We start from the raw sequence: 23,562 nt of genomic DNA, 5'->3' as shown, positions 1-23,562 counted from the left end.
ATACTGACTAGACAGTATTTTATAATTTGCACGTTGTCGTTTCAGTTAAATACTTTTGTTACCTAATGTTACTAAGTGATTTATTGAGACTGAAAAATTAATGTACAATGGATTTTGCATGTTTTCTGCTTAGCTAAAGCTAAAAAATAAACGATTTTATGGTGATTTGTTTCATTTTACATATGTTTCCCAACCATTTTATTAGTCCCCTGACCATTTTTTTTTTAAATCTGAGAAAGAAAGTTGTCGGGAACATAAAAAAAGATGTTCGTAATGTATTAACAATACATTACATTATGTATTGTTAATACATTACGAACATCTTTGCAAATTTGCAAGGCTAAATTACAAACTAAAATAGGGATAAAAAAATTATGAGTAAGAATTTTGTCAAAATATTTCGTTAAAAATTGTTAAAAAGAGATCAAATGAAGAAGTTTTGGAAAGGGTTGGGGACGAGAGAAGTCTTTTGAACATTTGTTACGTGATGATGAGTTCGTGAGAGTGATAATTGAAGGATGATAGAAGGGAAAAAGAAAGAGAGGAAGACCAAGAATGGCTTGTATGGCTATAGAAAGGTCAAAAAACTGGCTATGAACACTGGAGGAGACTACACTGACAAGAGTCTGGCTTAAGTGTTTTATTGAATGGCAGGATGTTTGACTACCTTCATATTCAATTATTTTTTGTGAAATTACTCGACTACTTTGTTATAATTGTTTTGCCACAGTTTGCTAAAAGACGTCGGTTCAAATCCAGCCGGATTGATAACATTTTTTCTATGTGTTTGATCTTTGTATTAATATGAGTCTGGCTCTTAAATAAGACGATGAATTCCATCGTGATTAGAACTACTCAATTATTGTTTGTGTTTTTGTTGTTGCTCTTTGGTTAATGTTTTCATGTTTTCAACTGCACTTGCAAGTTGTTCCTGGCATACATTCCTGTAGTCCATTTGTTTAGGTACTTAACTAAATGTAAATAATCTTGATACATCTTTTTATTGAAACACATGCTTTACAAATCAATAGGTATAAAAATAGGCATGCAATTTCATATGAAGCTAAGTATTTGTATTTTGTATTTGAAGGTAAGGGAAAATCATTTTATTAATGTATATTTCATTAAATTGACATCTCAAGATTGTTTACATTTAGTTAAGTACCTAAACAGATGGACTATAACAATGTAATAATGTAGTCAAATATTGGTAAACCTAAATAAATAAACAGAAAGGTATACATAGTCATGGGCTTATTTCTGTGTTTCACTTCACTTCTCAAACACGTAAATTGTAGGAACATACCTTTTACTTTTACATTTATTTGAAACATAAGGCCCTATAAATAATAAATCCATCTCAATTGCAAGATTGCTAGATCTTGCTTAAAATAATTGTCTATTAATACAGGAGAGCTTGAAATCTGAATGACATTTTAGTAAGGTAGTAAATACATAATTTAGTACCAGACTTAGAAGCTGTTTGTTGAAATGGGCACAAGATTTATACACAAAATTAATTCACTTGTTCACTTTGTTGAAAACTTAGTGAAGAAATATATAAATTGTACGAGTCTGTATCTTTGCCTCATACTTACCACGAAGAAAGTTAAACACCTTACAAAGTGTAATTTAGTAAACAGACTTACCAATGTTTTCCACAATCTGGATTTTTCCGCGTCGTGTACACCGTAATAAGGCTTTATTGTGTCAATTTACGATACTAGTACTCATAAATAATCCCTTACAATAATAATGACTTAATTACCAGAATAAATCATTAAAATGTCATAAAATTGTATATTTGTAACCTCTCCTGAAAATAATGTTGTTGTTAATTTATTGCGCTTTTTGTCTAATCACTATATTTTGTAACTTTTCATTAATAACGGGGAAATCTTTTGCTATAATAACGACTTTACTATCACACTTTAAAATAAATAGGTATTGAATTAACTTTATTATGTGAATATGATTGACTTGACATTTGCCCAAAATTTTGTGTCAAATGTCAATGTCAATAGTTTTTTTTCGTTTCGTCCAAAAAGAATAGGCTAGGGTCATTAGGTATACCGCCTCATCTTCAGTGTCAAACAAATATACTCGAAAATATTTTTGTTACAATGGCCTTGGGATCAAGTATTGAGAATTGGAGTGAAAAGATTTTCAAATTATTTTCACCTAAGTTGTAAAACGCAATTCATATACATACATGTGAGTAAACTATTGTGTTAGCTAAAAAGCACAAGCAAAACATCGAAATAATTTGTTAAGAAACTAACGAGCTGACTTCACTGTGTTTGTGACAAACAGGGCTGCTGCTGTAATTTTAAGATTGGACTTTCAAAAATAATTCCCACGCTGGCTCCGCCCAGAGTGCTGCGCTAACCTCAGATTCTGATTGATTTATCTGAAGAAATCATTTGAAAAATGGGATTTCTAAATAGATTTGGAATAGTTGCCTTTTCCACTGATATTTATGTGTACTCAATAATAAGTAATAGATACGAAAATAAACATACACGTGTTGGTAGCTCGTTAAGTTTAATTTTATTTTTATTATTAAATACAAAATATTAAATTGCCAAGCATATTTAAACTATACGAAATATATTATAGTATTTAAAAATAAAAGTAAATGCACAAAATGGCGCCTGCATAAATTATCTCTTAAAAACCGACGTATTTAAGTACAATAAAAAAATAAACAATATTATGTCTTCATGTCATGTCTAAAAGAACCAATACAACTTATATGAACTTGTGGGACACAACACAGTGCAAATGTATATAAATCCAAATGTAAAATAGTCGTCTTAGTAATTTGTGTTTACGATACCTAAAATTTAAAGTACCTGCTAATTAAATCTACAGTTTATATTTATTATACGTACAATATATTATATTATATTAACACAAATTCATACTTTTGCGGAATGAAACCGAATAACAATTAATAAGAACTCGACGCAAAAAAACAAGTCACACCAAAACTTTGAAGCTTTTTGAAACTTATTTCATAGTAACCTAAAGATGATATCTGATCTTATTTCGATTATGTCGGGAATGAAAAACATTGTTTGTAACACTTGTTTAGTGGAATTAAATATTCTACCGCAACATATTATGACCTAATTAATCTCGGTTTCTCCTCGCCATTGCCTGCTTTGCCCAGGCTCAGGCGGAGGCGGTGGGGGCTGTGGTTGGTCCAGATTTTCTTCGTAAGTAAACTGTGGAGCTTGGTATGTTAGATTAGGGTCGTAAGCTGGCTCTGTATACGGTATCCCAAAAGTATTGGGGTTAGGTGGTGGATCTGCGCTAGGGAGTGGACTATCTATGGCCTTAACAGAATCCGTTGGCTCAGGACTGTCTTCAACCATGCCCTTCTTGTATGGGATGCTATCGTCATCGGAGTTTATCCTTGTTGATTCATCAGGGTCGATTGGTCTGGTCCTGTGGAATAGTATCTTTTAATACTGAATGATATGCCAAAGCTGTATCTTTGAGATTTTTCCAATCGTATTGTAAACAGCTTCCCAAGAGATCGTTTATTTTGAGAGACATCTTCAGATACATCATATTATAAGCTAAAGGATGGAGTTTTAATTAAAAAAATCAATGTTCTTGAGCGACTTGGTATATGGACTATTACAGTTGCAGCATAGGAAAATAAGACAAGTATGGTAAGTCCAATGTGTGCACGACTGCCGCGAGCCGTGTACGTATATACACACATATAGCGTGGATACCGATACGGTCAGCAGGTAAAAACACGAGACGATCTAGAGATCAGCGTAAGATCCTTACAGTACCCAGTAACTTACTTGACTCGCAAAAAATCTTCTTCTTCCTTTTCCTCTCTCTTGCGTCGTTTAAGGAACCTCCATCCGATGCAGATGAGGACGATTACAATGGGCAGCATTACCGCACTAATGATTCCCCATGTAGCGCCCAATGTGCGAGCCGAATACTCCTGGTTGCCTGTTCATAGTGGACATTTTTTAAATTATATTACATCGAGTTTCTGCTTAGAATAGAATAGAAAACTATATAGTACGATATTCGATTATTTCCGGTGTGTGTTGACGTTTATGCAATACCGTGTCTGATGGTTTGTGCTTGGACTGGAGCACAGACATAAATCTAGATGTATGTGGACTGGAGGTAATGGAGGAGGTCGTATCGTAATTTTGTAGAAAGGCTGTAAAGATTTTCGTTGTTCTGTTTCATCTGACTCCAGTTACCGTTAAGAGTTCCAACCGATACCAAATGCGAGTAGCGTCTGAGATTGTATTATTTTGATACGACTTTTTAAGAAATATCTGTTTATGTATCCGAATAATAAAAAGTAACCATATTATAATAGTAAACTGGTTTTTTGAAACAGTTGTCAACATGTGATTATGTTTCTTTAATAATTAAGAATGAATACTCGAATATACTTAATAACTAAGCATAAGTTGAATTGTATGCAAAAACTACCTTACTCTTTTCCTTTCAAATCTGCGTAATATTCGTCATAGATCAAGTTTACAGTCAAAGTTTATCTAGGCGTGGGAAGAATGTTATAATTTTAAACACTCTTAAAAATTGTTTCGTCAGTAAAATATTTGTAAATATAAATATAACTCGTAGAGCATTAAAAACAATTTAATTCAAAAAGAAATTCCAATTCCGAAATTCCGACTGACGGTAAAAACTTTACTTCAGCTTTCGAGTTATAATCGATACTGTACACAACATCGATACTGATTATTTTCGATAAGCATCCAGCACAGTAACGGACGCTAGTTTCATATTTTTATTTCTAAGTATATATCGAGTATATTATCGAGAAATATTAAATAATATTTCAGGATGCTACACTCGAATATTAAGTACCTAATACTTCACGATAATGTTCTAGAATACTGAAACTATAAAAATTGCCACCAAAATTAGCCAGAAAAAACCAACTTGAAAATATCCACGTAGTATTTGTAGTACAAAAGCATACTCATTTTGCAACAGAAATGTCTATATATGAGTATTTAAAGAGGAGTAATGAACTTATCGGTAAAACTATTTTTCCGGATTTAAATCGCGTATATTTGTTTTTTCAAACAAACCAAAAAAACAAAAGGTTTGTAAGGTTGGGAAAATAGTTTCATTTTCTATGTGTAACAATCGCGAAAACCTAAGAACTCGATATGAGCTTATAGGTATTTAAGAAAGTGTGAAAGGAGTCATGGGCGTGTGTACCCAAAATGGTCGGTGGGATAAATGGACAATGGAGGATAACCTACCCTGTAAAATCTTACAAGTTATTGAGACCTCGCGATATTACTGAGATTTGGAGAGTTAGTTATTTTTTTATAAGTGACTGGTGGTAAGCGACACACCTGTCCATAGCAGTTACAGTGCTACTCAGAGCTTTACATTGTAAATATCTTACGATCACTGCCACTGCTCCTGTCGCCCTGAGACATAAGTTGGCAAGACCCACGTGCCTGTAATTTCACCGGAACGCAGTAATGCTCAAATTTCTGCTTGGCAGCAAATAATAAGATCAACTGGCATCAAGAATATTAATGTCTAAAGTGAAAAATTACGTCACTATTTCAAGGTACAAAAGGAAGTAGCCTTTATCTCCATATATTATGATCCCGTATTCTTATCAAAATTCATACTACTTGTTTCACGCTATTTACGTATTTGCCTAACGGTTTCGTATTAATAAAATTGATTTAAAAATGGATTTCATTAGGGTTCATTAGATATCTAGGTAGATGCAAGAGTAACCAGTTACGCAGTACGTTTCGATGTATAAACTAAGGTTTGAAGTGTTAAGATTGTAACCTTATATCTACAATACGATAACAATTATTATTGGACCATAACCCTAAAAAATCAATAACTTCCAGATATAGGTCACACATACAAAGTAACCCACAAAACTAAATATCTGATTTTATCAGATGCCCCAATTATTTCAGTAATGTTATCGCTAGCAAAAAAAAAAAATGGTTTGTACTCACCTTGTTTACTCAACCTACATTTCTGTGTACACAAGATAAGAAAGCAAGCAATAATCTTTTTACGATTAGGCAAAAAATGAAACGCATCACATAGCAAAGAAAATTTCTATTCCACACAAAAACGTGGCATTACTTGCTTTCTTACAAAAACAAATTTAATAACGAAACAGCAGCCATAGGGAAGTCATTCTACCATTTTACGGAACAGAAATTTCCTCTCGATGTGACCAAGGTTATTCGTAAAATAAGTTTAATACTCTTTTATATAATCTAATCAAAATATAAATAAAACATTGTGTCTAATACTACGATTGGAAACCATATATTCAATGGGAAACTCACGACAATACTGTTAATTGATTAAACTAGCACCTTACTTGTTAGAATATTGATCAATATATTATTAATTTTATCTGGCGCTTACGCTCTAAGTCTGTCATTATATTGGGCAGTGAACAGTTTTCTATTTTAGTTCGTATGATATTGTTAATTAAGGCAACTTCATATTTTAATAAATAGTAAGTAGGTACGTAAAAGGTAAGAAATAATGAATCAAAGTTATGAAAGTATTATGAAACTTTAATTCATCAGAAAAACAAATATGAAGTAACACAGGTCGGTCAGGTTGATATCATTAGACTATAAAAGATTTCTTAACCTCAAATTGTTTTTTGATAATCTAAGAAGGTGGATTAAACCATAGTGGACTTACTACTAAACGTAGGCATTTCTGAAGTCGGTGGGTCTATGAGAGTCTCTACAGATTTTCCCTTCTTGGGAGGAAGAGTGAAAGTTTTTATTTTGTCAATAGGGGCACTTTTCGGAGGTTCTGGTAGTCCAGGATTGTTAAATGTGTTCCTCGGACTATTACCAGAAGTAGGGCTCAGTGGAGGAGAGTAAATGTCAGAGTAAGTTGGAGAATAGGATGCAATGGGACTGTATTGGCCAGTATATTTTGGAGAATAGGGATCGTCAGAACCATCTTTAGTAGAATAGCCAGAATCACTGGCCAAAGCGTGACGACCAGTTTGGCGGGGACGACTGATGTATTCAATATCCTTAGCGGGTCGTGTTAATGTAGAGCCTTGAGCAGATTCAGTTTCAGATGGAGAAGTTAGAGATAGTAGATCTTCTTCAGATAAATCCCAAAGCTTTTCGGGGAAATCTACATCAGGAGCACCGGGTAGCGGCTCATTAGTTCTATATGTTTTATCATAAGCTCGACGTTTTTTACTTGACCCTGATTTATCGGATCTCCCGGAATCGCTCCTAGTGGAGTCTGCATATCCTAACCCTGAACTATCCCCGTCTCGAACGGGTGGAGGTAAAGGAGCTGCTCTAGTAATATTGCCTTTAATTAATGGAGTTTCTTTAGAAGATGTACTTGGTAATGGTTCCTTTACATCGGAATCCTGACTGCGCAACGTCGAAGACTTTGCCGTGTCCGTGATATTACCCATTGAATTTGATCTAAGATTAAGTCTGGACGCCGATTTAGATCGCGGTATGTCCTCGAAACGAAATCCCTGTTTGCCTTCTGATCTTGGTTTGTACCAGCACCAGAAATACGACATGCATATGAGGAGAGCTAATGGTAGAATAATTGCCACTATGATGCCCCAGGTCAGAAACAGCGCGCGTTGAGAGTATTCTTGATTACCTGGATATCAAAGATCTCGACTTAGTTTAAACGTATCGAATTTGTGATTATGATAAAACGCGTACACATTACTGCAGAAACAAATACGCGTAATGCAGTATCATCAATATTCAATGAGACTAGATACTTACGTAGACACTCTGTGTATCCATGATCAGGCAAGTTCCATCTTCCGTTATCCTCGCAGATTCTGCGTTTGTCGCCAATAATGATAAAGTTTTGATTGCACTCGAATTTGACCTAATAGAAATAAAATACCATTAATCTTTAAAGTCTGAGAGTTTGAGCAATACATAATATAATAATACAATAATAACGCTCACACTAATAGCCCCGCACTAGGGGAACGCTGTATCGCGGGTGCCATGAGGTACACATACATGACAACCACAAATTACACCCAAATAAATAAATACATACAAATATTCCTCCCAGCCCGGGAATCGAACCCGGGACATCTGCGTGGCAGTCCAGCATTACCATGCACTGTTCAGCCACGGAGGTCGTTCGTACATACAGCGAATTCAAACTATCTTGGAGATAGACAAATTGGAAAATACGATACTCAAGTTAAAAATGATAAAGGTTCAGGGTTAATTTTCAATTATTCCAATATATTTTCTACTTGATCGGTTTATTTTCTGATTTCAATACGTTGGTACACGCTCAAACGCACACGCACTTACCCTAGTTCCAGGTGTAAAGAAGAAGTTACTTTTTCGGCCAAATCTCGGAGTCTCTAGAATACCGCAACTAATCACACGCCGTGCATTTTGTTCCTTGATGTTCGTCTAAGAGAAATCAAAATTATATTTTAACATACTTATGAATAAACTTTTCAAATTGGTCGTACTTTCATGTTCACTCTCAACTATCTCTAACGCCTACCTTAGAATTTTCTTTTTTTTTTTCAAGCAAAATAACTACGGATGTGAATGATTTCCTTTTTGTTTGAGATATTGCTCACTGAGATACACTTCGATAAGGACTTTGGAAATACGTCATGAAACTCCTCAACGACTAAATATCATATTTTTATGTACTTAAATAAACTTTTATACAAAAAGAGAGACGAGCAAAAGTAATTGTCTCCTGTACGCTACCGAAGTGACTGCGAAATAATTAGCCATAAATCGTCCCTTGAACAAAAAACCTTGGGACGTAGGGCAATTAAAGAACAATGGATACAAAACATATTAAATACGCACGCGACTATTGATAAAATGCATATAAATTTGTGTAAAAAATTTTCCTTTTCGTACAGAATGATTTTACTGCAGTATATTCAGTATTTTTAAAATAAATCGTATAATCTATGTCTCTTATGGATTTACCGACACAAAAATTACTATTGAAGTTCAAATAAAAGTTTGAATTTCTATTACCAAAGTACTATGCACACACTAGCTGCATAGCACCTGCTGCATAGTGGGAGTCAGACTGCAAAATACAAAATAATTCCTATAACTACACGCTAAGAAGTAGCCATTAAAATTATTAAAAAAACTATATGATAGGAAATGTAACTATTTTTTCGGACAATCATCCGCGACCATGGGAGTTGTGAAGGGGCAACGTTGGTTTGAAAAAACAAATATACGCGATTTAGACCCGAAAAAATAGTTTCATGTCCTATATTTCCATATATAATCGAGAAAACCTAAGGACTCAATGTACATGATATATAAGAGGATATTGGGGAAATCTAGGTTCCTAAACATCGCAAAAGTATAATCTTCACGGAGAACTTTTAAAGGCTGGTCGGTTAGTTTTAATGGCGGATGGTCTCCACTGTACTTGAATACCCACATTTTTTACAAGATAGTTGTCTGATATTTTAGTATTGCCAATGTCGTATATCAAAGAATACGTGGGACAATATTTCTTAGGTACCTAATTCTGTTTATGAAGTACACAAAAATGAATCACGGTATATTGTTGAGTCATGGATTCTTCCAGCTCACATTTTTTGTTTTGTCTATTGCATTGACAATATGTCGGCAAAAATTCAATATGGCGGATGCTAGACGCTATAATGTACATATCCGAGAAACTAAACAACATCGACATCGCGCAAGAGGCATGCTGGAGGTAAAGACATTGTAGGGGTTGAGAAATAATTTTGATGGTTTTTTTTGTAAAGGAAATAATGTTGTAGGGACTATTGTAAGTAATTTCAAGCACAACTTTCCCTTATCGCCGACCACATAACGTATGTGACAATCCTGCTTTTACGTGGAAGATCGTTGTTATTATTTTACAGCACGATTTTTTTTACTGCAACGTGTTGCAGGAACAAAATACTGATATAATCAACTGTCGATTTAACACTGAGTTGGAGACAAAATGTGTGTTTGTGTGTGCGTCCGTGCGTGCGTGCGTGCGTGTCTCTCTCTGTCGGTGTGTGTGTGTGTGCGCGTGTGTGTGCGTGCGTGTGTGTACATGGTTTGGTGCCTGGTTAAAAAATAGAGCAACGGAATCCACTCTGGGGCACTACCTGCACATGTGATGTTAAATCACCGTGGTACAACATTAAAACCTGAGTCAAGTTCAAATCATGAGTTTGTGGAAAATGGGGGACCTCCGTGGTTCAACGGTTGATATAGTGGACGCTGGAACAATTTGGGAAATGAACTTTTCTAAATTCGTACACGGTGTTCTGGGAAGTGCCTCAGAATTCTGTTGTGCTGTTGCGCTGCTCCAATTAGGGAATTGGTGTGTATGTATGGCACTTATATTGTGATGAAATCTGCCTGCCAGAGAAGTTTCATGTAACTCATCGTATCTAATGCCCCAACCGAGAGGCAGGGTGTAGACTGTGGCCTTAAACTACAGTTTAGAGTATACACCGATCAAGCAGTGGGAGATTGATGGATCGATGATGATGACGTATATGACCTTTGTATAATACTCACGATAGCAGACAAGGAATTCTTGGTAAACTCAGCCATCTGTCGATTTAAAGTCATGCCGTAGTCATATCGACATTGGTAGGAGTCCTGACACAATTCTACCGCTTTGTTAATGTCGTGGGTTCTGTTTATAGGTAGGAAGTCGCGAGGCTCTCTTATAAAGTTGGGAATAAAGTTGTTATCGTTGAAATATGCAGCGGTTCGACCGTATTCTCTTGTAAATAATGCTACACCAACATCTCGTACTTCTCGATCGGAAAGTTGCCCTGGAATGAACGAATTGTACGATAAAATACAACTATTTAGCTCTACAAAGCCCTGCGACCTCAATGAATAATACGAGTGACCCAGCTTGGACCGAGTGTGAGAGAGAAGTTAGATACTTCGGTCCATGAGGCCCAATGTGTTCCAAATCCAGGCAACCAATAGTATTTCGTTTTGACTGATGGCTTGGAGATGTCAATTTGGTAAATATTTTCGTTTTCGCTCCTCATTGATGCATACTTGTAGGTCTTATGCTATATACCTAAGCGAAGCCTTGTCAACTTATGCGCCCGTCACATAAGTTGACAAGTCTCATGTGCCCGTAATCTCACCAGCACCCTTACCCATCCAAACCGCAACGCAGTAATGGTCACATCACTGGTTGGCGGCAGAAATAGGTAAGGTGGCAGTACTTCCCTGGACGAACTCTTTCACAAGGAGTTCTACTGCTGCTAATGGATAGACAACGGGCAACGCAGCAAAAGGTCTGAGAGTTATGTGTTCGGGGTGAAATTAAATTTTTATCCGTCGTATCTTTAATACTAAACTGCGAAACATAACCAGAATTGAATTATTTTGTGTTTCTGGTGTCATTTATATAATCATTGCAATTTTCATCATACATCGTACAACTCAGTAAATAAGTTCACGAAACGCGTTTTCTGGGTTTCTCATAAGGCTGAGAGCTATCCTGAAGTAGACGGGACCAATAATGCAGGTTACATACACATTTACAACAATAACAACATATAAAACAATTACAACAATTACAACATTTACAACTTACAATAACTTGCGAAGTCCCTATGAGCCGATTGGAAGTTGTTGAGATCGGTAGGAACCACAGTGCCATCAGGCCGAGTAAAGTCGTCATTCACATTCAGCGACCAATTACCAAACAGACCACGAGTTTGGTTCTGAAAAAAATATTTTCGATTAGGCAGGTTATTTTTAAAAGATCGAACTATGAAACACCTACCAGTGCTGTCAGGATTATCTTGTTAAAATGTGCACGAATTCAATGACACGACCAATTGTTTTTATTATTATTCTTTAATCATAATACGACACATATATATATATATATATATATAGAGCAGATTTAACATGCTTTCTTATTGTTGATATTCTCGTGAGATAATTTGCTCTATATTTACATTCTTTATCAGGCAATTGTTGAATTTATAATAATTACTATAGAAGTTGGATCAATATAAATTTATTTCCTAAAGGAGTTAGTAAAAAAGGTAAGTGTGTAATGACTAATGACTGTAAACTATTAGATAACTGTGTCAGATAATTATAAATATCCAACAATGAAACGAGTAATAGACAGTCTTATAATATTATAAGACCTTTTCATCAAGCTAAAAATATATAAAGGGTGCTTTAAAATGTACGGTATACGTATTTAGTAGTATATACGCATTTATTCAATCAAGCTCTTGGTAAAATTTGAAATTGTAATCAGTAAAATAATTCTAGTCACTAAATCTGAAATTTTTATATTTGACAAAGTATAGAATAAATTGTTATGATTTAGTTTTCATCATTTACTGCGTATGTTGCCTACTTTCTTAAAGGACCTGTTTTTCGATCCATAGTTAACTGAACTATTAGTTAAAATCGTAACCAAGGGCTAAATCTCAATAAAGTGTGTTTTTTGACAACAGGTTAGTGTAATCATTGGTCAAATTAGTAACCATTGGTCATAAAAATAAACTACGCGCGCCATTGGCGGGTTAAGCAATATGGCGGATGGTTTGTTGGTGGATTGTCATTATCACTAGCGTTTACGTAAAGTTACAATTTAATTTAATTATGAATTTGAACATAGTTAGATACTTTAGTTTACTTTACTTTAGCACCTCGGAAAGTTCGTCAGATAAAGAGGTTATAACGAATTACGTTACGTATTATTGAGTAGGCCTAAAACATTCAAACCACGCAACCCGACGTTGGAAACTGTGACAATGTAGACTTTTGCCAACGTTATCGCCTTTAAAGGAAACAGTAATGTGTATAGTCAGTGATATCGGAAATGATCTAAAAAGTCCCACCACAAGGTAAGTATGTACCTACCTATTATAAACTAGATCGTAATAAGTAATATAGGTACCTAAACAGAGAGGTATCCAATATTGACAATCTAATTAAATTTTGATTTTAGAAATCATGCGATCACGCCTATAGAAGAAGTACTGCTCACGTGACGGTTCTACGCCACGGGAACTCTACCTCAATGCTCCGGGGATATTTTTGGATGGACAAAATTCACGGCGTGTAAAATCATCCGCTCTGTCTCCAGAGCAATATGAAATCAATTTAAACGTTGTATTGTATTGCCACGCACATTAGAGGAATTTAAAAAAGTTGTAGAAAAATTATTACTTTATAGCTAAATTTCCAAATGTTTTAGTATCATTTGATTGCACTTATATACGCATTTTGAGTCCTGGTAAATATTTCAGTATAATTTGTAATTAATTGATGGTCCTTAATTAAAAATAAATTAGGACCCCAAAACTTATTTGTTTTGTTTCAGGGGGTGATTACAACCACAGAATTATATAATTATTGTATAATTTAGTGCAAATATTAGCAACTAAACACTAAACTATTTAGAAGTTTATGCAACTTTACCTTTATTGAAAAGGCAAAAAAATTTAATCAAATCTTACCATGAAAGTCCAAGGCAAATAGACTCTACAAGACATAAAGCCTCTATTCTCCACGACCTCAACTCCAGCTCCCGAAGGGAACATTATGACGATTTCTGATTGGTCTATTTTGTACATGGGCTGGTATACTGTTACACCTACCGAACAAAGAATTTCATTTTAGGTAATAAAATTGCATATATCTTCAGTTTTGTAAATTAAGATTTATAAGGCAAGGTATGGTCTGCATTCAAATAAGAGTTTTCTTGCCATGTTTATAAGAGACAATGTGTTAAACATAGTAATTACATTATGGCCGTCAGTGATAGTGTAGATTTCTAGGTAACTGTATTGAGATATTAAGAAAGCGACACACAACTCTTCCCGAATGAATGTGGTGCAAAGCCAACCAGTCCTGTTATTATTAGTGGAAGTTATGGGAAGATATAAAATAAGGCGTTTTAGAAATAAATTACCTCGGAAATACTGCACTCTTAGAGCCGGACGATCGAAGAAAATCCGCTTATTGTTAGCAAACACATCGAGCCTGTATCTCCATTGGGCGTGCTCAGGGCGAAGACGGACCTGTAGAATTGTTTGGATTAAATACAAACACAGATTGATAGTGTGGGGAGTTTTTTGCACAAGACTTTACCAGCGTGTGGCAACTTGTACAAATGGCGGAATCAATCGTAGCGTAAAGAGATCTTCTATACTCAGTTAATGCAAATAAAGAATAAATGCAAACCTCAATAGGAACAGAATTATTAGAAGCAGCAACGATTGCAGTAATATGCGTAGCGTTGACTGGGCCGTAGATGTTCCTAGCTACTTGCTCGAATCGACCTTGCACGTCTAGTTTTAGTTGAGCGTGGTCTACTCGAACCAGGACATATTCACCTATGAAAGAGCATATTGGTTATTATTCTTTTTATCAATTTAAAAGTGTGTGTCGTCGTTGAAAAATAAAGTATTATCAAAATCGACATTAGTTTCAATGGTATGTCAATTTCGTTTATAACAGATTTAGTAATTGTAGTAAATATTGTACCTACCTTTGCCGTTGAAAGTATATTGCAAATCATCAAAAGTAATAATGTGAGGATCTCCAAATATACCGGCGACTCCAGGAGATTGGTACGCTACACAGTCTTGTGAAGGTCGTCTTTCGAACCTGTTAACAATATAAATAACGTATAGCTCAAGACTTATCCAAACGATTTGATGATAATTTGATTCGCAAAAATCAACTTTAAACCTAAACAAAATAAGATCTAAAATAGATCTTGATGCGCGAGTAGACCAGTAGACCAGTTGTAACACTATAGAACTAGCGAAAAACACCCATAATAATGAACCCGTACAAAACAACTATAAATCAATCTATATATTCGTAAATGAAAGAAAACTCAAGAGAACCCTAGATTCCCAATCAGAAATCACTACAAAAAAAATAACGTTTTTCAACGAAGTGGTCAGAATCAAAACAAGAACCATCACCTACGTAATCATCGATCCTAACAATTTTTTTTATAGTAAACTATTGCAGTTGATTTCTAGATTCTTAATTACTAAGTGATTGGTATGGTATGTACTTCAGATTGAACCAAACTCTTTCTATTCTTCTTGGTTAAAAACGTTGGTTCAAAATCTGAAAGAACAGTTTACCAGTAGACTTGTGCATACTGGTTACGGCTACATTACGGGTACATATTGGTTACGGCTATTTCAACTAAATTTACATACCTGTAGGTTTCGCATCCAACTGCCTGTTCCTCTTGCCACAAGCAGCATTGGTAGAAAGGTATCATGTCATGGAACCAGTTGGATAATGATGGAACCTTTAATAAAAATCCGTGTCAAGATTATTCAGAACAGGAAGCATACAATTTTAAAATAGAACTATAATAGTAATTTATTACCTTGTTAGCCTCATTATATGGGGTAAATCCAAAGTCGTGAGAGCGCTGGGGATGAGAACCCCACATCTGATCGTACGATAACATTAGCATTTGGTTCTTATCGTAACAACATTGCTGACCTGAGCCTTCAGCACTAAAATATAAAAAAAATTAAGAATTATGTCATGCTTCATATTTATTATGTAATTTATAACATAGAAAAAAAACTACCTTGGAGAACCGCTTCTGACGCAATGAATACCACCCCAGTGATATCTACAAGTCGGATTCAAATCCCTGTCACAGTTTACATCAGGCATGAAGCGACCTTTATCCAGTAACGCGTGTTCGAGAGTACACGGGCACACCCAGACTTGAGAGGCAAAGTTTTTAAGGAAACGATCCGTTCGGAGCCAGTTGTTGCACATCGTTTGAGGCCATCTGATTCCATGAAGTTTTTCCCATTGAGGAGCGAAGTACCATCCAAGAGGAATTGGGCGACTCCAAAGAATACTGTTAATTAAGAGGAAAATAATATTAATTCACTTAGACAGTTAACTTGCAGAGAAAATTTTCTAAAAAAGAATATTATTTAATTACTCACGGAGATATAGATATGCCTTTATAAACTTCAGGAGTAGTTAAGTTAATTTGTAGGAAACCAAATTGCATGTCGTTGTGCATTATGTTTTCTCTATTCCTGAAGTTCTGAGGATTGATGGTGTATTCTCCAGTATTTGCGACTCCAGCGTCAATAATGTCGATATATTCGAGTTGAGGACGAATGGTTACTTCTTTGTATCCCCATAAGCTGATTTGAAGTTGGACGTTAAGATTGGTGGTCAAGTTAAAGCGGTCCCAGGTTATTTTGACTTCTGCAGGATATCTCTCGTGTACAGAATCGCCTGGGAAAAAGATTTTTTCAGCCGCTGTTGCAGGAGTTTCTGTAATAAACACATTCAATTTATTATGCAAATCTTTCCTGATAAATCCAAGAGAAATTTAAGTATTAAGAGCTTACCGACAAAGAATTGTCCTTTCCATTTATAAGGCTCGTTATTAATGGCGACCTCAAATCTAGCATAACCATTGTGATAGAATCGTGGTTGAACGCATACAGCTCTATTTTTATCGACTACAGCACCCACGACAGTCTCAGTGTCAAAACGGCAGGATATTCTGTCATTAGGGTTGAAACACGGACCGGTGATATTAACTATGGTCCCACCGAGCATGTTACCACTCTCAGGGGCAAACATCAACGGTAGATTTGCGCCATCTACGAGAAAACAATGCAAAAAAATGTTCATAAGTTGTAATTTATTTCGAACGTACATAGTTCAAAACTAGACATGATTGCAATGTGCTTACCGATATCCTTGTTACAAGTTCCCATAAGTATATTCTCATCTATTCTGAAGATGTGCCGTCCAGGGAACCCATTGGCCCAACCTCGTCCTGTCAAATCTCTTAACACAGATGCTTGTGAGTACGGCTTGTATTCGTAGCTTCTGGTGGCATTTCCTGCATTGAATCCGATCTGAAAATTAATTAATAATAATAATAATATCGCGCACACACTCATAGCCCCGCACTAGGGAAACTCTGTATCGCGGGTGCCATGGACACACATGTAGATAACCATAAATTACACCCAAACTCGCGAGAGAAATAAATGTAGGCCATACAGGCAGTCTAGCATGGTAACCGGCCACGGAGGCAGCTAAATAAATACTTAAATAGTAGACAACATCACACTCTGATCCCAAAGTAAATAACTAAAGCACTTTTGTTATGGAAGTCGAAAACAACGACGGTACCACAAACACCAAGACCCGAAACAATACAAAAAAGTTCGTTTTTTCACATTGACCCGTCCGGGAATCGAACCCGGGATCTCAGATATAGCGACAACATGAAAACCGGTGTGCAAGCCAACGGAGCAAGTCACTTTCATTACTGTGATTGGGACCAAGTCTACGGTTCGTATTCCAGAACTCTACTCAATGCTCAAGTCAGGACTTGAGTATGATTTAAAGCACTAGAAATCATACTCAAGCCCTTGCCATTAAGGTCGTATTTTCAATGCTTGAAATCATACTCAAGTCCTGACTTGAGCATTGAGTAGAGTTCTGGAATACGGCCCGACGTCGTTCATACTCTAGTATTTTATTAACGTAGTCTAGAGCAAACAGTAACGGAAAGATATTAAATGGTGTCAGGTACTTTTTTTCTACAAGTAAACACTTACGTAAGCTGGAACACCGCCTTCTCCGGTCGTTGTGTCACCACCAGCCTCAGTGTGAGAGCTCCAGTTGATTTCAAGATAGTTGAAGATCGCATAAGTAAACACTTCATCTGTGGCAAGGACCATTTGGAATGTGTTGGTCTAAAAACAAACAAATAGTAATCATATGTTTACTTGAATTAGATGAATAACACATGTTGAAATAATGATAAATACCAACCACAAACAAAGAGTTGTCGATTCCACCGGCGAAAGACATGTTTTTCCAGGTTATTGTAATAACGTGTTTAGGAAAGAAGGTTTCAGAACCAATAACTCCCTCGCGAATGTCCCAAGTTACACGTTCACGCATCTCTACACCTAACTGATCTGTACGGGTCTAAAAGAACAATGATTTATTAATAAAACTTTGTAGATGTAGAAATTAATAAAGAAAAAACACAACACAATTACAAACGACATTAGTGGCATTAATAAAATTGTGAAAGAAATGAGAAATTTCTTACTATATGCATCAATTTTGAGTATCTGGGAACAAACATACCTGTAAATCTCTATCTAGTCTGAAGTAAACACCAGGTCGCCTTTGATCGGGATCCTCCGGTCTCATGCTGCCAATTCGGCACTTGCTGAAGAAGATGCCGATGAAAGAAGGGTCATTGACTCTGGGCCAATCACGGGTGGGGAACTCCAGTGGGTAGGTATAGTGGTCTGGAGGGTCACTGAAGTAAATATAACCGTTCATGGAAAGCTGAAAATGAAGAATTTGAATTATAATGGTGAAATTTAGATATTACAGAGGTTTTAACGTGATAACGAAACAAGGAAGCGTGTGCGCAAGGGAATGAAGACGTAAATTGAATGTTCTTCAGCTTTGCGACCAAATATAGCAAACTGATTCTAAATAAATGGTTTAAAGAAAAGTTCCAATCATCTTTTGATGATAATAAGTTAAAAACCGAAACGATTGTACTATTACTAATTATACTTACTCTAGTATAATTGAACCTGAATCCGAAGAACGGTAGTTGGAAGTTGAAATTCTTGTGAATCTGTGGTGTCGAAGTATGGATATCACTTTGGTAATCACCGATGTTTTCATTGCCGCCTTGGTCGTAAAACCAATAAAGAAAGTTGCCACGTATCTGCTGAAGCCTCTGGTTGGAGATGACGTAGGGCTGACCATTGTTTTGGTACGTTGTCGAGGGTAACACTCGACCGTCAATGTGTGCTGTTGGAAAAGTGTTGGATATAGAATTAGTAACAGTCATACTTCTTTTGTTTAGTTTCTTCACTTCCTGATCGATTTTGTTCCTTTTAGTTCCTTTTTGACAGAATAGCTGTTGACAAGTATAGGTTAATACCTATACTTGTCAACAGCTAATCTGTTAACTAGCTTCAAAGAACTAGTATAATTCCTAGTTCTTTGAAGCTAGTTAACAAGCAACTATCTATTTAGCTCAGACTAAAGTATCACAGATGAATTCTTAATTATTCATACATAAGTATTATATTTAGTGTGTATAATATACACTTAATTCATATATTTCTCATAGTTTATGCAAATGAATCCTTTACCTATAGTAATCTATGTAATTTGTACAATCATTTGTCTATGTTTAAATGGCATTGCAATGTACATAGGCGACGATTAAACTGCAGTTACTGCTCAGTTAGTAGTAGTCTTGAAGAAAATAATAGAAATATTTGCGTATAATGACTAATATCATAAAGTTTGAACAAAGTAATCGTGGAATTCAACGGAATATCGATGTTAGCCCCGATAATGATAAGCTATCAGCTTAATATCACCCAGATAAATGATTCCTGCAATAGGTGATGTCAGCTACTACCTCGTTTAGCCTCTTTGTTTCACTTATTTTTATTAACGAATTGCTTATTTTTCATTATCTTTTTTGGGCCTGTTCTAAACGTTTGGGACTGTTCTAAAGTAAACAAGTTCTAGCGCGCAAATAAATTAAATATTTAAGATTTAGAAGCATAAGAGCGGTTACACACGGCGACTTTTAGCAGCGATGCAAACGCGATGCAGTAGCGAAGCAGTCGCTACTGGTCTACCTTTACACATGCGCGCAATTTTAATTAGCGATTCAAGCGCGCGAATGCATCGCCGTGTGTAACCATTCAAAATCGTACCCTAAGGGCGCGTGTCCACTCTAAGAAAAGTCGCCGAGTCTATGCAAGAATTCGTGTCGTTTCTACACACGAACTGTGTACACGGCTCCGGACAAAAGAAAAATCTTGTTTACCCGCGAAACGACGCGCTCTGCCGCTATTGCATGGGGCGGGGTGAGGTGCATGGTCAGTAAACGAACGTTTATGCGCGTGGACGGGTGTTGCTTAGTAGTCAACATATTTCTTCCCATAGTCGGTAGTAAAACTACAGCTACCTGGAAGACTCGTAATGCACTAACACATTTTCCCCTACGTCTGCCGAAAAGCATTCGTATCGTGTACATACTCATCGTTTTCTCGACTGCAACAGACGCGACATGATTTCGTGGCTATATCCGACAAAGTTCTTGTCGTTTACAAGGTCATTGTCATTGTTTTTGTAGCAGACAGGTCGAATTTTTTAGCATGTACACGAGCCCTCAGTATAATAAAGCCTTATGTAAATACGTCAAAAGTGAAAGACAAAAAAATAATGCGCAGTACATGCAATGCATGCAAATTCCGTAAGTGGGATTTAATAGCTCTACTGTTTTTAAACATAGTTTGTATAATTTTATGTAATAAATAAATAAATAAATAAATAAATAATTTGAATATAAAAAGTTCCACTTTATTCACTAATTTTGTTAGTACAATCTTTAAATAACTCTGTAGTAGTAATTTTGCAAATGTAGTATTATACCAAGGGTTCGAAACCGTCCGACTTTGTTTCATATTTCATATTGCTTTGAAATCATCACCAACGTTTACTACTACGTTTCCTTTCCTCATTTAGTTTGTAATAATCGTAATGCAATTTTTAAGTCTAGTTCATACTATTCATGAATCTTTAATCTGTTCAAAGATAAGCCGCTTTTTTAATTCTGATAAAGTACGTCTAGTTTCCCGTTTAGGAAACAGGTGCCTATCATGCGGCAATGTGTTCTTTTTCAGTCATTTTTATACTTTCAGATTTTCTTTTAGAACAGTAGGTTTTATAATCAATGTCTTAAGTACCTTTGCTATTATCATCAATGTTTGCCGTATGATTTCATAATTTTATATTTTCATAAGAATCCAGAGTGACTAATCACGTTCTACACAATACTAGTCACATTATGTTTGATTTAGATAACAGTATATTTAAAGAAACATTCCTGGCACTTTTATACGTACAACACGTGCTAATGAATACGTTATCAATTTTTTATAGGCAAATATATCATTTTTAATATTAGGTGTTCAGTTATAACAGATTTAACATCAAATTTAACTGGTTTACAATTTATTGTTTATGTCTTATTTATTAAGCCTACATGTTCTGTAGAGCCTCTACAAAAGTAGCATTATCATTTTCAACTTCCTTACTATTAACTTTAAAAAAACCTGTGACCTAAAAAGCATAAATCCCTGACTATAATGAGCGATGAAATCATTCTTATTCTAACATGTTGAAATTTTGAAACAAGCACATAGTGTTTGCCTTCATCGCGATAAAGGACGGGCCCTTATCTTAATTGGTTACAATAAAATTTGATATAACCCTACCACTGACAAAAGTGTCTTGGTTGAATGTTTTATTTTAAGGTGCGGTCCTTATCACACCATGTCAAATAATTAGCGAGAACGCCGAATGAAGCTATTTAACCTAAATTTCGTACACAATATGAAATTATGGTGCATGTTTAACAATTATTAGTTATATATCACTTTTGAAAATATTTTAATGTAATAAATAGTATTTCAAGTTGATTTACTAAGAATTTAATTTAAATACAATTAAGATTTTTTTACCAAGGTACAACAAAAACGTAACGTCATAATCTCGGTTTCAATGACACGAGTTAAGAAAATGCATAGTTTTAAAATTACTTACACAAAAGCGTTTTCGATACTTGGCTAATTGGATACCATCAACAGCATAGTTATTACAAAAGAATAAAAAAAATTCGTATAAAAAGTACGTGATATCTCAAAAGTGTCCAAGACAATTATCACACTTACCGTATTCATTGTAAACCCCATTAGGAGATGTAGGCGAAGGCGGTGGCAATAATTGCCTTTGATTTAGAATTCCATCATCAGTCCCAAAGTTCACTGCTCCAGTGTCGATTGGCTCTCCACCAGTCAAACCATCGTCTGAAAGCTGATACTTCCCACTTCTAACAAGCACAGGTTCGTTTTCTGTCAGTATCTCAACTGGCGGTGCCTTATCTTCAGCATCCACTGGTGCTTCCTCAACAACAACCTGAGCATTGTCTATTGGATTTTCACTCACTATGTTTTCATCTTCATTTACTATAGGATCCTCTTGTCCAGTGACACTAACACTAACTAGAAGTACAACAATTAAAGCCAACTTTAATACACTCATTGTTTTTATAATTTGACACTTGTTTGTTTGTCACATTATATGGGGTAATTCGGGATATCAATTTTATTTGTTTAACAAGCGGCGTCAGATGCTTGGGTATTTAGGCCGCGGACTGGGCCATAGCGTTTTGTGTGCTTGCTGATATGGTGTTATCTTCTCAAGATATGATAAGATAGTAAACAGGAACGAGGTGCGCCAAAATCTTTGTCCTATCCACACACGGTCGTATTTTAGTGCTCTATTGATTAACTTGAATTTAATAAATTAACTGCCTCCGTGGCCGAACGGCTACCATCCCGGACTGCCACGCAGAGGTCCCAGGTTCGATTCCCGGGCCGGGAGAAGTATTTGTATGGCCTACATTTATTTCTCTCGTGAGTTTGGGTGTAATTTGTGGTTGTCTATATGTGCGTCTACGGCACTCGCGACACAGGGTTTCCCTAATGCGGGGCTATGTTGAGTGTGTGCGTTATTATTATTATTATTGTATTTATTGTAAACTCTCGCCTCCCCCAAGGCCTAAAAGGTTAATTTTGAATTTTTAAATGGAAGAGGCGGTATTTCCCGGCAGTGGCACAGTCGGCCGGGGTCAGGGACTCCGGTCCAAGAATCGGCGAACAATACGTGCCGTATCGAGCAGGACCGCCTTCTGCATTTGTGCTGGAAGCGACACGCCATAGAAATCCAAGTATTATTATTAAATTCAATTATTATTATTATTAATAATAATATGAGTTTTATTACATGAAGAGCGAGCTTGGACATTACGAAACACATCAATTAGATCATAGATTCCCAAATTTTTTGGCTCACTGCCCACTTAGGCAAGATAAAAAAAATTTCAACGCCCACCACCACAAAAAATCACACTCATAGCCACACTCACACTCACAATAATTGAGTGCATTGTGCATGAAAAGTCTCTTTATTCAATTTGACCAACTTCTGCTGTCCCGATTTTTTCTTCGCATAAAATAAATTCATGCTTATAAGAAACAGAATCTATTAGCATTAAAAAAAAATTGTCAATTATATTCATTTCGTATGAAAAATATTTTATAAAATTTGATCAACTTCGGCTGTCCCGATTTTTTCGTCCCATACAATGAAATGATCCCTTCATGAAACTAAGTCGAGTAGCACTAAAAAAATTTGATCAATTTTATTCATTTTTATGAACAGCTCACGCTTAACCAAATAATTAACTATGCCAAAAATGTTTTTATAAGAAAAACTTAATGGTTCCTAAAACAGTTTCCTTGTATCTTCTATGGTTTCGGTTTTCCCCAGACTGTCCCATTAAAAAAAACACTCTGTATGCGTAGTTTATATAGATAATTCTGATTTGTAT

The 23,562-nt window shown here is 35.7% G+C and overlaps 2 protein-coding genes across 3 annotated transcripts in view; both read right to left on the bottom strand.

Annotated features, from left to right (window-relative positions):
* LOC113238471 (LARGE xylosyl- and glucuronyltransferase 1-like) overlaps positions 1 to 1,890 on the bottom strand; it is a 24,239-nt gene extending 22,349 nt beyond the window's left edge. Inside the window, exon 1 of the mRNA XM_026475298.1 lies at positions 1,650 to 1,890. The gene's annotated coding sequence lies outside the window, so the exon portion shown is untranslated. The remainder of the gene's footprint in view (positions 1 to 1,649) is intronic.
* A 1,168-nt stretch (positions 1,891 to 3,058) lies between these two features.
* LOC113237761 (protein mesh) lies at positions 3,059 to 22,326 on the bottom strand. 2 transcript variants are annotated; one of them, XM_026474410.1, is made up of 22 exons: positions 21,842 to 22,326; positions 18,655 to 18,893; positions 18,207 to 18,413; positions 17,883 to 18,041; positions 17,666 to 17,803; positions 16,786 to 16,954; positions 16,436 to 16,693; positions 16,019 to 16,358; positions 15,646 to 15,927; positions 15,436 to 15,568; positions 15,260 to 15,354; positions 14,569 to 14,687; positions 14,262 to 14,413; positions 13,990 to 14,098; positions 13,535 to 13,671; positions 11,641 to 11,770; positions 10,593 to 10,855; positions 8,364 to 8,468; positions 7,809 to 7,917; positions 6,779 to 7,677; positions 3,825 to 3,973; positions 3,059 to 3,453 (listed from the first exon to the last, which is right to left on the bottom strand). In XM_026474410.1, exons 1-22 carry the CDS (start codon positions 22,209 to 22,211, stop codon positions 3,132 to 3,134), a joined length of 4,884 nt encoding a protein of 1,627 aa, XP_026330195.1. In that variant the 5' UTR covers positions 22,212 to 22,326; the 3' UTR covers positions 3,059 to 3,131. The 2 variants fall into 2 exon arrangements, with proteins under 2 accessions (XP_026330195.1, XP_026330187.1); XM_026474402.1 differs by lacking the exon at positions 6,779 to 7,677 and having other exon boundaries at positions 3,825 to 3,981.
* Between the last annotated feature and the right edge of the window lie 1,236 nt (positions 22,327 to 23,562).

The sequence above is a fragment of the Hyposmocoma kahamanoa genome, unplaced genomic scaffold (genome assembly GCF_003589595.1).
Source record: "Hyposmocoma kahamanoa isolate Upper Pololo Valley unplaced genomic scaffold, ASM358959v1 103, whole genome shotgun sequence".
NCBI lineage: Eukaryota > Metazoa > Arthropoda > Insecta > Lepidoptera > Cosmopterigidae > Hyposmocoma > Hyposmocoma kahamanoa.
Note: the sequence above shows the minus strand (reverse complement) of the source record. Positions and strands in the feature narration are given on the sequence as shown.